The sequence below is a fragment of the Phaethon lepturus genome, unplaced genomic scaffold, assembly GCF_000687285.1.
Source record: "Phaethon lepturus isolate BGI_N335 unplaced genomic scaffold, ASM68728v1 scaffold16701, whole genome shotgun sequence".
Classification (NCBI taxonomy): Eukaryota; Metazoa; Chordata; class Aves; order Phaethontiformes; family Phaethontidae; genus Phaethon; species Phaethon lepturus.
The window spans coordinates 1-12,955 of record NW_010518603.1 but is presented as its reverse complement, the minus strand read 5'-3'; the positions used below and the strand labels follow the sequence as shown (position 1 = coordinate 12,955).

The 12,955-nt window shown below is 42.6% G+C and overlaps 1 protein-coding gene across 1 annotated transcript in view; it reads left to right on the top strand.

The window, feature by feature from the left end:
• LOC104628269 (F-box/WD repeat-containing protein 8-like) overlaps nt 1-6,803 on the top strand; it is a 34,543-nt gene extending 27,740 nt beyond the window's left edge. Inside the window, 4 exon segments of the mRNA XM_010296796.1 lie at nt 2,453-2,649; nt 4,144-4,353; nt 5,308-5,374; nt 6,676-6,803. Coding sequence (XP_010295098.1) covers nt 2,453-2,649; nt 4,144-4,353; nt 5,308-5,374; nt 6,676-6,803 — 602 coding nt within the window.
• Nucleotides 6,804-12,955: the final 6,152 nt, after the last annotated feature.

Genomic DNA, 12,955 nt, shown 5'->3' with positions numbered 1-12,955 from the left:
CTCTTTCGGAGGAGGGGAGAAACAAGGGGGACAAGGAATCCTTTTGCGAGCAAATAGTAGCTCATCCTAATGGAAGAAAATAGCACGTCTCTTGCTCTTTGTGTTCCCTTTCAATTCTCCTTTTTATTCTTTATATTGTGCTCCTTCATTAAATAGATGTTAACTTGTGACCTGACAAGTCACTTGTTTTTTTTTTATATTATCAGAGATGTTTTCGTACCATATGGTGCGCCAGGTATTGCTATAATTTGTCTGATAAAATTTTTAGACATTTTGGACAGATTTTGCTATTGAACATCTGGTAAAAAAAAAACAACTGATTGTACTATTGCATGGTCCATTTTCACTGTCTTCTCTTTTTGTGATGTTTGAGATGCAAGAATAATAATAGTGGCTTTGTTGCCCAAATTTAGAGTGCAGAACTCTGAATTCTGCGTTTCCTTGCTTACCTGGTCAGAAGAGGGTTCTTAGACTTGAATGTTTTTTTGGTATTTTGCAGAACTTTCATACATTAATGCACTCTGTCAAAAACAGTGAAATGCTCATCACAGAGGTGATGAGACAGCAAATCAGCTTCCTTTTTCCCCTTCGCAGAAGTGGCCTTTAATTGGGATAGATGTTCTGCAAAAAAAAAAGTTGAAAATACTCCTGCCCAGAGGAGCTTGGCACCAATATTCATTTTCTGATGAAGAAGTCCAGCTCTAACGTCCGTGATCTGATCTCACTACAATCTCTTATCATTGATGTTTGCTTGTGTGTTTAAATCGGCTGTCCTGGAGATGAGACTTGACCCGTTCCCATTGTTTTATACTGGAAGGCACAGAAGTGCCGCTGCTAAGCCTTCGCGTGGGGCAGACCGGGCTGCAAGAGGGAATTGTAGCCTGTGCTGTCCATTTGCATTTGTTAACTCGTTTTAAGCATAAGTGTGTGTTGTCATTCTGGTTTGTTTTTTTTTTTTTTCATTCAAGCTAGCATTCTGTTTTTCAAAACCAGTTCAGCAGTTATTTACCTTTCAAGCAATTAACATAATTACCATTATGCTAAGAAGTAATTTTGGGAAGTTCTGCTCTGAGCCCTTATGACTCCATCGGGACAGTTTTAGTCGGGACTTATCTTTTTGATGGAAGCCTAATTGCAGTTTTGGCTTTGTGTAAACAAACAGAGGCAGCTAATTGTTTAGGCAAATAGCAGATTAATTTAAATATGCATCCCTAATAAAACAAAAATGGTCCCCATTATGGAACTCATTCCCATGGCGAGGAATATAAATATTCAGTGGGAGTGCCATTAGACAGGGATCTTAAGGATTATCTGCATTATTTCACATGGGTAGCACTTTCCAGATACCAAATAATCTTTACAAAAGCAAACATAAATCAATTTAAACTCATTTAGATACCATTTCACTATCTGCAGTTTCATTACCACACTCTTGCTTCACCTCCTTTGGGACATGGGAGGAGTGTTTGCAAACTGGCATTGGTGCCCGTCCACAGCTGTCTGTCAGAGCTTTTATGTCTCCTTTTGAAGGAATAGCTACCATTAATCATTTCATCATTAATGGCCATGCTCAAGTAGCAGGAAGGCTTCTCCAGCCCTGTCTATCACCTCTGAAGATTGCTTCTCCGTTAATTCAGTGCAAAGGTGGCCCAGAAGTCTCCAATTCTGTCTGGCCCTTCTGTTCTGTAATACACTCCTGATTGCTTCAGGTTGCTCTTATTCAGATTATTGCTTTAATGTACCGTGCTTTTAAATAGAGTATCGGTGATCTGTGCCAGGAAAAAAGGCAATTGCAAATGTATTGTCTTTTGACTCGTACTCCTGTGTTCTGTGGGGTTTGTATTCTCAGCTTTCTGAAAGCCTTGAACTCTTTCGCATTTTCTGTTTGTTTTTTTTTTTTTCAGAGCATCAGGATTAGGAGCTTTGCTGCCTGTTGTAAACTGTTAAAAATGGTATTAAAATCCCTAGCCTGATTGCTGTCTGCAGAGCTTCACATTCTTTACTTTAAAACTTCTCTGTGTGCAGCAGTGACTTAAATTTGAGTGTGGGTTCTTCCTCACTGTTTTTAGAGGTAATTGAGGGCGAGTATGTAGTAGAGTAAAAATTTAGGTGTCTCTGTAAGTCTGATCTTCTCCAAATGTGGCAAAGAGAGAGAGTTCAAGCAGCCTTCTTCAAGGTAGATAACAATGTTACCTAAAAGTGAAAAATTAGGAAGTACTTGGAGAGCAACGAGCCTCTAATGCCAGAGCCCGTAATTTTGGAAGGGTTCCTCTGAACCTGATACGTGGTCCTATGCGGTGTCCTGAAGTTCTGGTTTCCTGCCCTACAGTCTCTGTTCTCTATATTAACCTTTTCCGTTAGGATGCTTACAAGCTTACGTCTTTAAATGGTCTTCTAAAGTTTTGTTAAATTCTAAGGTAAAGCGTAGTGTTTATTTTTATTTTGTATCCAGGAACCATTAGTGTGTGGAGCCTGATGTTCGGGCGGGAGCCAATCCATCATTACCAGCACAATCAGAGGATACAGGCTTTAGCTCTTGGTTCAGAGGGTGCAACGGTAGCAACGGCATCTGGCTTCGAGGTCAAAGTGGAAAGCCCTAATGGTAGAGGATTCTGGCAAACTACAGAAACATTTGAAATCCAGAAATTGGTGAGTCTCCAGGCTACTCAGCTTCATTCCAGGAGCTCCTGATCCACTAATTATTTTTGGTACGGTTAAGAGTGATCTTGTAAAAATCTTACAAGAGTGTTGCCTGAACTAGATAACAGCATTATCAGCTAGAGGCTATGATTTTGAAGCGGGTTAATGGATGAGCCTTTCATCGCTGAAGAGCAAGGGTGAAATGCTGGCTTAAGCTACAAGTGAAAATTAGTAGAAGTCCATATGGTGCAGGAGGTTGGCTGTTTTTAATTATTTTTTTGTCAACATTAAACTAGGCTGGCTCATTTTGTAAATCAGTTTTCTCGCGTAGAATTGGAGCTAAAACTCAAGGTCTCATTCCAGATCAACACTATCTGATTAATTCTGAGGCAGGATATTGCAGAAGAGCTAATGGTATCACTTGCGAAGCTGTAGCTGATTGTGCAGCTTCTTTAGGTTGCACCTTCTGTCACTGAAGTTTTGAAGCTATTTCAATTAAAAATCAAGAGCTGTCCCATTCTCTGAAGTTTTATTATGTCTCAGAGTATCAACATTTTTTTGAAAGGGGAAGGAAGTGCCTAGGAATAAATTGACTCTCGCAGCTTCTCTCCTATTGCAAGAAGCTGACGGCGCAGCTAATGGGTATAAAGTTGTGATTTAAACCACTCGTCATTAATCCCCTCTTTCACAGCTAAGTCAGCCTTGCAATACTTAAATACACAAAATCACCACACGTTTTAAGAGTTTTCCCAGTAAAAATGTTAAAGCAGCGCCACACACTCCATTGTAGTTGGATCCATTTTACTCTTGCATCTGCTTGCTGTGAAATGTCAGTTTGCCACACGTGAAAGACAGATATTCAGGACACCACACTTGCTTCTACATCAGCTGTGCTCTTAAGGAGTTTCAGCCCTTCCCATGGTGAGGCTTTTCAGCAATGTCTTATCATTTACTGAAATGGGAAGAACCATGTCATTCTAGTCTTGTGACAGCAGATAGGGGAGCTGAAATTTGGGCTGTCCTGGAAATGCATGAGGACTTTTCAGCCCTACTTCTGTTGATTTAGAAAGTATATATACATGATTTCAGGATAAGCATCCATGTTAGCTGCATGAATGTGGTGTCTCTTCTGGGGTACCATATTCACGTTCTGGCCATGATATTTGTGTGTTTTAACCTTATGGCTTTCTGTCCTTCATCTGAATGAGTCCATTAAGTCTTGCTCCTTTCTTTGACGTGACATTTTGGTGTGTTCTGTTGTAATGTGTTCTGATTATTTTTTTAAATGGGCTCATTCTAGAGACTGCCAGCTAGATTTCATCGTAGGAGCTAAACTAGCAAAAGTTCAGAAATAAAATTGATACTTGGTCTTTGTCTGAAATGAATCCATAATTGGGATGATTCAAGATAGTCGGTAAGCACACATCACTAGTTTGTTCAGTTTAGCATGTGATGTAAAGGAATTTTTGGCTGTCATAAAAATAAAAAGTCTGCTCTTTTTAGGTCAACTTCCTTAATCTGGTTCCAGATGTTACGGGGAGTCCAGTGACAGTAGCAGCTGCAGAAGACATTGTCTATCTCCTGAAAGCAGAAGAGCCTGGCAAAATCCTCCATTCTGTCTATGGTCAGCCTGTCACATGTCTCGATGTGTCTGCACATGAAGCAGCCTTTGGGGTCAAAACCTTTGGCTGGTTATTGAATGAGCCCAACCAGGTATTTAATTTTTTTTTTGTAATATTTTTATACCTTCATAATTAACAAAGGAAAAAAGAGTTCATGCTACTGACCATTTCCTTCCTTGCTTATTCAGCTTCTGACAGTAGAGGGAATATGTTTTTTAAACGCAAAAATCTGATGCTTCTATTAATTTTCTGCCGGTGGGCTGCAGTAAGGGATTATTGTTCAGCTAACTGGGTTCACCATAAATACTTTGCATTCTCTGCTCCTCAGTGAGTCCCAGCTTATTCAAACGTATCCTGCATCAGTGGTCCTCTAGGGGGAACTCGTCTCAAAAAAAAAAACCCCAAACCAAAACAATAAAAAAACCCCAAACCCCAATAAACAACCCCACCCCAAAAAGCCAAAACATGCCTCAACCTTTCTGGTAAGGGCATCCTGAGCGGCGTGTCAAGCCGTGTACATACAAATGCGCAGTCTTGGGAGGATGCTGCTTTTTTTTGTGTGTGTGCAGTTGAGTATTTGAACTAAGTTACTTCCAGTTTGGTGAGAGGTGTGATGGTTGTAATAACGGAATATAAATGATAATCCTGGGTTTGAAGCCCCTTGTGACAGAGTCTGCTGCTTTTCTTAGCACATCTTAGCAGTGGCAGCGTAGATCAAAACCAGACTGTTTTTGTAACCGTGCTGAAGACTCATGGCTGAGGCATGCTTCTAATGCAGCTATTCTCAAACTTCTCTGCTTGCAGGAGGGGCGATTTTGGAATTGCAGACCCAAATAGGTAGCATAAATAATTGTATTTGAGGGGTTCAGAACCCTACCTGAGATCCCAGGTAACTGGTGGCAGCAGCCCGCTCCTGGACACAGCCCTGCAGGGCAGGGACCAGACCTGTTTCCAGTTGCCTTGAGAAGAGTTTCTGTGCCTTTCCTGCATCTTGCCTAACTTTCCCATTCCCTAATGTCGTTCCATTTTTGTGGTTATACTTCAGGTGTGTGATAGGCTATCAGCAAAGAGGGAAGGAGAGTGCTTCAGGCAGGTGGAGAAAGAAGCAGGAGGTGAGCAAGCAGATGAAAGGAGCTGTGCTCTGTAGTGTACAAACGCAGCGTTTTCTTTGGCAAGCGACTAGAACAGGAAAGCTTTATTTAGGGCTACCTCTGTGTTAGGCATAAATGTGTCCAGCTGCATCTAATTTCCCCTTAAAATTCATGTTCACTAGGGAAATGCTGAGGCCACCATAAATACCTCTAGGGTTGAGAGATGCTGCGAGGCCATGCTGTCTTTATTAATTCCTTTGCTGTCCTAATCCAGTTCTTTTCCCTACAGAGGTGGGAGGTTAGAAGGTAAAATTGCCTCATTCAGGGACATTACCTCGGTGATCGCCTTTGTGCCTCGTAAAGGAATAGAGAAATCTACTTAGGCCCCCGAGCGTCACTCTGTAAAGCCGGACATATTTCCTAATTTAGTTCTGAAGTATTTGGCATTTGATGGCAGATTGTATTAAGCAGTGCATCAGCGCGCATCCTAATCAGGGAGATGGGACTGAAGTCGTCCAGACGGCTGGGGTGTGTTTGACAAGGACGCTTGCTTGGCATTGCCGCACCAGCTGACATCACGCCGGAAATTAATTACTAATGTCTATTATGATAATTATTCACCTCGCACAGACGTGAAGGGACTTCGCATTGGCTGATTACACTGGTCACAAGTTGACAATCTGTCTTTAGGAGAGCTTTCGGTCTCAGAAACGTAATGATGAAGAATTCCAGCCCCGTTTGCTGCTGGCTGTGTTGCTGTAGTGGGAAAACTGTGTTTCTTCTCAGTTTGGGGTTTTCTTTGTTTTTCTTGAGGGATACTTTTTTTCTTTAGTGTAAGCTCACAATCCTAATGCTACTGCCTAGTAACCTGCTTTCTGATGAAAATATAGTTAGGGAAACCGTCTTTTTTCCTCTCTCTTTTTTAATCATTGTCTAATTTTAACCAAATTTGACAGCAGAGTAGAGATCTGAGGCATAAATTTTGTAGGAACTTTTATGTTGGAGAGGAGAAAAACATCAAATCCGTGGCATAGACTTGCCTACTGTTAGATGACAGACATCCATGCAGGAGAGAGGGCAGAATATAAATGCTTCATCTGTGAGAAGTTCGACTTTCACTTCATTAAGCATCAGATGACTGATGTATGATGCTGTTTCTTGAAAGTTTGTCTGTTTAGTGCTCCTGGAGCTCTTTGTTTTATGTTAAGCTAAGAGAAATTTCTTTGGTAAGGGTTATTTCAGCTGTGTCAACTCAATGTGGAATGTACTATTTTTCTTAAATTCCAAATTCTTGAAATACTGAGTTCTGTGTTCCCACCTAGGCTTGTACATGGCTAATAATATAGACCAGATAATGAACCACAGGGAAAACCCTAACCCTGGCTTTCCCTTTCAGCCTAAAGTGGTGCTCGTGACGTCCAGTGGACATGCCTTGAAGGATGGTGTCTAGCGAATAACGTATTACCCTGTGTCATGCAGTTTGGAGACCCATGATCTTGACGCTGCAGCACATCACAAAGTCGTGGCATTCACATGTTTGAATCTTGGTTTTGAGCATTGCATGTAAAAAAAAAAAAAAAAATTTTTTTTGACTCAGGCATCCACAGGTTTAGACTAGAGCCAGCTTTGGTGCTCTTCATGTCAGGGTATGAACCTCTTAAAGAGGTAGCACTGTGACTGTCAGGATTAACAGCATCTGATTTCTGATGCAATTATCTCGGCAATTGTAGGATCTGACTGAAGCTTTGCTCATAGTTGGTATATTTATAAGCTTGCTTGAATGGACCATCTGCTGTCAAGTCAATCTGGTTTCCTACTGTAGCCTCAGGTGAGCACTCTCCTGCTTGTGGATTATTTCTATGAAATTTATAGGTGCTTTATTCTCTTGGGGAGTAACACAACTTTCTCCTGTACTTAAAATGTAGTTGAAATTTTTAAGGTATTCAACAGTTCTTGGTGATAGACAGTAATCAAAATGGAAGGATTTGGGTTTTTTCCACCGAAAAAAACTTCATATAATGTGCAAGATAATTTTATTTTAAACTCACGCACCTGAAGAACTCTTCTTGTGTTGCATGCATTATAAGGCGCAGTTCAGAGCCTGTCGGTATTTTTGGTTGCTTTTTGCACCAACTTGAACCTTTATTTCAGAACAGATAGATGGGGAAGAGAGAACTGAAAGGAGTACAGTCATGATTTTAGAGCCTCCAACTTAGAAACAGAAGGCTAGATATGTTGAGATCAGATGTCTTGGGAATTGTTACGCTGTCGCTTTTTCATCTGTTTTGAGTTGGCGATGGGCTTTGACTAGATGAATGGGGTTCAACATCGCCTCTCTCTTCTCATCAGCGATTGAAATACTGCCTAGGTTTGCTCCTGTGTTTAATGTTTCCACAGAGTTCTTCAAGTGCTTGCTCATGTGAGGGTATCCAGTAGAATTAACCACTTGAAATGGATATAATGAACGAATATTAACTGAAAATAAATATTTTCAAATAATCTTTTAAATTTAACTTCATACTCTACAGTCTCTCTTGGATGATGTATTTAGGTCATAGCTGCTTTATATAAGCTGTTACATCTTTCTTGCACCTTATTCTGACTAAAATCCTCCTCTCTGTTAACTGGTAAGCTTACATTGTCTTTTCTGATGCCATAAAGTCTCCAGCTCTTGTGGAGTTCCAAAGACTTCACATTTTTTTTAATCTTTATTTTTCTCATTTAAAAAATGTGGGTTATTTTCAGTTTTGTTAACCACTGTGGCCCTTGTAAATAGTCCAGTTTTCAATAAATTGATCTTTATGAACTCTTGTTTTCATACCAGTAGAAGGGCAGATCTTACCAGTGACTGAATTTGAACATATGGGACTTGCCCAAACATTTCTCTCTGGGGAGCCATAGGACTGCAGAGTATTAGCAGATCTTTGAAGGTGAAAGGTGTTTTTAAATACCTTTTTCTTTATAAACCATTTAATGCTGTGTAGGAGAGACAGAGCTCTTTCTGGTGATCTGATCTGTGTAACTTTTTGTAAGTCAGGCACTGCAAGACAGACAGTCCAGCAGAGAGACCAGAAATTTTCCGTACCTAAATTTTGCACAGTGTATCGATTAACCCCTCTCTTGCTGAAAAGTAACAATCATCCATCTTGGTTTTTGTTTGTAAATGACCAAAAATAATTTTGCAAGTTAAAACAAACAAACAAACAAAAAGAATCCCTTTTGTATTGGCCCATATTAATGACATTCTGCTTTTTGTTTCCTGTTTGTACGTTAATGGGGATACCTCAAAACTGGCACAGCTGCTTAGGTAAATGTCTCAGGTTTTGAAAATATAGCTGCTGGGTTGTGTCATGAGTATTCAAGGTGATAATCTTTGAAACCAAGAGAATTCATTCCATTTTTAAGAACTACCTTGCCTTCCTTTTCCCTGTCCTATCCTTAGGCTAGGGGAAAATGTGTTTCTGGGCTAGGGCTTGTTTTTTAGTGAGTGGGTGGTTCAGTGAGTAAACACAATATCTTTTCATCTCTGGGTACCTGAACTCTTACATCAGTCTTCAGCCACAAGTCAAATGAGTCTGGTGACCTCATGCCAGGCCCTAGCAGACATCTGTCCGCATCACAAACCCATCAAGGCTGGCAGAGTGCTGGCCGCTGGCAGCCCGGGCTCGGGTGGTGTCCAGTGCTGGAACAGCAAGGGTTGCAGGTGCGTTGGCAGAACCGCGTTGCCCAAGCTCGCGCGCTGCCTGCCTGCACAATGCTTGGCTCTACTTCTTGCTACCGGCATGGAGTCTTACTCTTTAACTCCAGTCAGATGAAAACTTAAAAGGAAAAACCAAACTACACTTGTCTTTAGCTTCGTGTCTTAACTTCTCCAGCAGGCATAGATATTTGGGGGACTAGGTAATGTGTACGGCTGGCTTTTTTTGCTGCTGGATTTGCTGCAATCTGTTCAGACTCTCTTATTTTTGCAGTCCTCTGTGTGGGTCTTTAAGCGTTGCTTGAGGCTGCTTGGTGCCGCTTAGCGCATGCGAAATAAGAGTTCTCGTTTACTAGCATAAAGTCACCTTTAGGATGGCATGAAAGTCAATTTTCCACATGCTCGGAGAAACGGTTGTGTTACCAGCTTTACACAATGACTTATATCTGGCAAGAACTTGCAAAATAGTCTCTCTGGCTGATTGTCAAAAATTACATCATATTGGAGTAAACTGCTTTTAAATCAAACATCCATTATTCATGTATATTAACTGCGCTTTTTTTTTTTAACTGGCTGTTTTGTGTATGATTTACTCTTTTTCTTTCTCTCTGATTGTCTGTCTGTCTCCCTCGGCTGCTCCTTTTAAATCTTAGCTCATCTTTAAATTTATGGAGCCAGAACACTTATCTCTGTGTACAAGTATCAATATGCTGACCTTGCATTTGTTAATAGTAAAATTTTTTTTGTTGTTGTTGCAGTGTTATGTGCCATATTTACAGTAGGCAATTCAATACATTTGCACTGGGAAACTGTGCCCCTGAGGCTTGTAAACTTTGAAAATACTCTTTTTCCACATCCCTTTACAAATAAAATCCAAACTTGCAGCAGTGGGTACCATATGTTGTACTTAATTTGATGACTTCTGCCGTAAATGCATATGAAATAGCCTTGTCACTTTTGTAGATACCCTTTGAATTGAGCAAAACCCAGATCCCTTTTTATTCATGGTGGACTTGAAATTTCATGACCCTTTCTTTTGTTGGCAATATTTGTGTGTATTTAGGCAACGTTTTTCTAGTTGGCAGAGGGATGGGCAGAAGGAAAGGGGGAGAAACATAATCTGAAAATAAATGCAAATTCTGTTCCCAGTCTTGCTGCTTGCTCCTCTGCATCTTTGAGCAGCTCAGATTTTTTTTTGTTTGTTTGTTTTGATCCTCTGTCTCTAACATGACAGCTAGAAACCTCTATCCTGGGTGGTTCTTTCTGAGAAAGTGGTTCTTGAATGTATCCTGCGTGTTACTCAGTAAGGAAAAGGGTGTAGATTTTGAGTGTGGTTTCAGAGTGTTCTTTTTGCTAATAATACTCCGTTCCACCCTTCATCTAAATGCCCAGTTGTGGGCATTTAGATGATTCTGGAATCTTCATTCTGGAAGAAACAGACGGACCCAGTCTATTAATGCATGGCTCTGTGGCTGGTGTCACTGCCACAATTTTGGGGTTTTTTGATAATGGGATGACCTACATGACACCAGGCCTGCTGGTGTCAGATGGACTCACCTTTCTCAAAGCAGGAAGAAGGTCCTTGCTCACAAGCTAGTGGGGCTCATTGACAGAGCTTTAAACTAGACTTGAAAGGGGAGGGGGGTAATAGGCTCACCCATGACAAGCTGTGGGGTGACAGGCCAAGGTTAGAGGGATGGGGTGCTAGCAAGGGCCCTCAGCCGCTTGCTCTGAGATGTGCTGGCTGCACTGCAGCACACTTGAAGTCTTACAGAGATGAGCCAGGGGCTCCTGAGGTAATAAGAGCCAGCAGGAAACCACCAGTAAAATACCTCAAAGGAACTAAGGGGGTTCCTCTTAAGAAGGTGATATGGCTGACAGCCCACCTGAAGTGCCTCTACACCAGTGCATGCAGCATGGGCAACAAATAGTAGGAGTTGGAAGACACTGTGCAGCTAGAAAGCTATGACCTAGTGGCCATTACTGGAACTTAATGGGACAAATCCCACGACTGGAGTGCAGCTATCGATGGCTACAGGCTGTTCAGAAGGGACAGCGAAGGAAGGAGGGGTGGAGGCGTTGCCCTTTACATCAAGAAATGGATAGAGTGTGAAGAGCTGTCTGAAGAATAGCCACAAGCAGGTTGAAAGCTTATGGGTAAGAATCAGAGACCGAGGGAACCTTGTGGCTGGTGTCTACCACAGGCCACCCGATCAAGGGGAATCCATTGATGAAGCCTTTTCACTCCAGCTACAGGAGACATCGTGCTTGCAGGCTGTTGTCCTCATGGGGGACTTCAGCCACCCCAACATCTGCTGGAAGAGTAGCACGGCAAGCTGTAGGCAATCCAGGAGACTCCTGCAGTGCGTGGAGAATAACTTCTTAAGCCAGATAATAGACAGCTCTATACCTGTTGGTCACCAATGCAAGTGAGCAAATCTGTGACATCAAGGCTGGAGGCAGCCTGGGCTGCAGTGGTCATGCACTGGTGGAGTTGGCAGTCCTGAGGGATATGGGGCAGGTGAAGAGTAAAGTCAGGACCCTGAATTTTAGAAAAGCAAAATTCCAGCTCTTCAGGGAGTCAGTCATTAGGACCCCCTGGGAAACTGCCCTCAGGAACAAGGGAGCAGAACAGAGCTGGCAAATCTTTAAGGACGCTTTCCATAGAGTGCATGGGCTCTTGATCCCCAAGTGTAAGAAGTCAGGAAAGGAAGGCAAGAGGGGCGTGGATGAAAACCACCTGCTGGTCAAACTAAAGGGCAAGAAGGAGATGCACCGGCAGTGGAAACAGGGACAGGTACCCTGGGAAGTTTATAGACATGCTGCCTGGTTGTGTAGGGATCGGGTTAGGAAGGCCAAGGTGCAGCTGTAGGTGAACTTGGCAAGGGATGCAAAGAATAATAAGAAGGGCTTCTACAGTACGTCAGCCAGAAAAGGAAGGTCAAAGAAAGCGTACCCTCCCTTATGAGCAAGCCTGGCAGACTGGTAGCTCAGCTTCTTTGCCTCAGTCTTCACTGGCAGGCTCTCTTCCCACACATCTTGAGTGAACGGACCACAAGATGGGTACTGGAGGAGCAGAGTCCCTCCCACTGTAAGAGAAGATCAGGTTCATGACAACCTGAGGAACCTGAACTTACTTAAGTCTGTGGGACCTGAAGAGATGCATCCCAGAGTCCTGAGGGAATTGGCTCATATAGTGGCCAAGCCAAAATAAGTGAGATGTATATCTGTGATATTTAAAAGTCATGAAGTCTGTGGAGACTGGAAAAAAGGGAACTTGTTGCACCCATTTTTAAAAAGGGCAGAAAGGCGGACCCTGGGAACTACCGATCTGGCAGCCTCACCTCTGTGCCTGGGAAGATGATGGAACAGATCCTCCTAGAAGCTATGTTAAGGCACATGGAGGACAGGGAGGTGATTTGAGGCAGCCAGCATGGCTTCACCAAGGGCAAATTCTCTCTGACCCCAACCCAGTGGCCTTCTAGGATGGCGTGACCACATCAGTAGACAAGGGAAGAGCTACGGATGTTGTCTATCTGCACTTCTATAAGGCCCTTGACACAGTGCCCCACAATATCCTTCTCTAAATGGGAGGGAGATGGATTTGATGGGTGGTCTGTTGGGTGGATGAGGAATTGGTTGGATGGTCGCACACAGACGGTAGTGGTCAATGGCTCAATGCCCAGATGGAGATCAGTGAGAGGTGGTGTCCCTCAGGGGTCCATACTGGGACCAGTACTGTTTAATGTCTTCATCAATCACAGTGGGATCGAGGGCACCCTCAGCAAATTTGCAGACGACACCAAGCTGAGTGGGGCGGTTGACACCTGCATGGGGTGCTGGACAAGCTTGAGGAATGGGCTCACGTTGAACCTCAACCTCATGAGGTTCAACAAGGCCAAGTC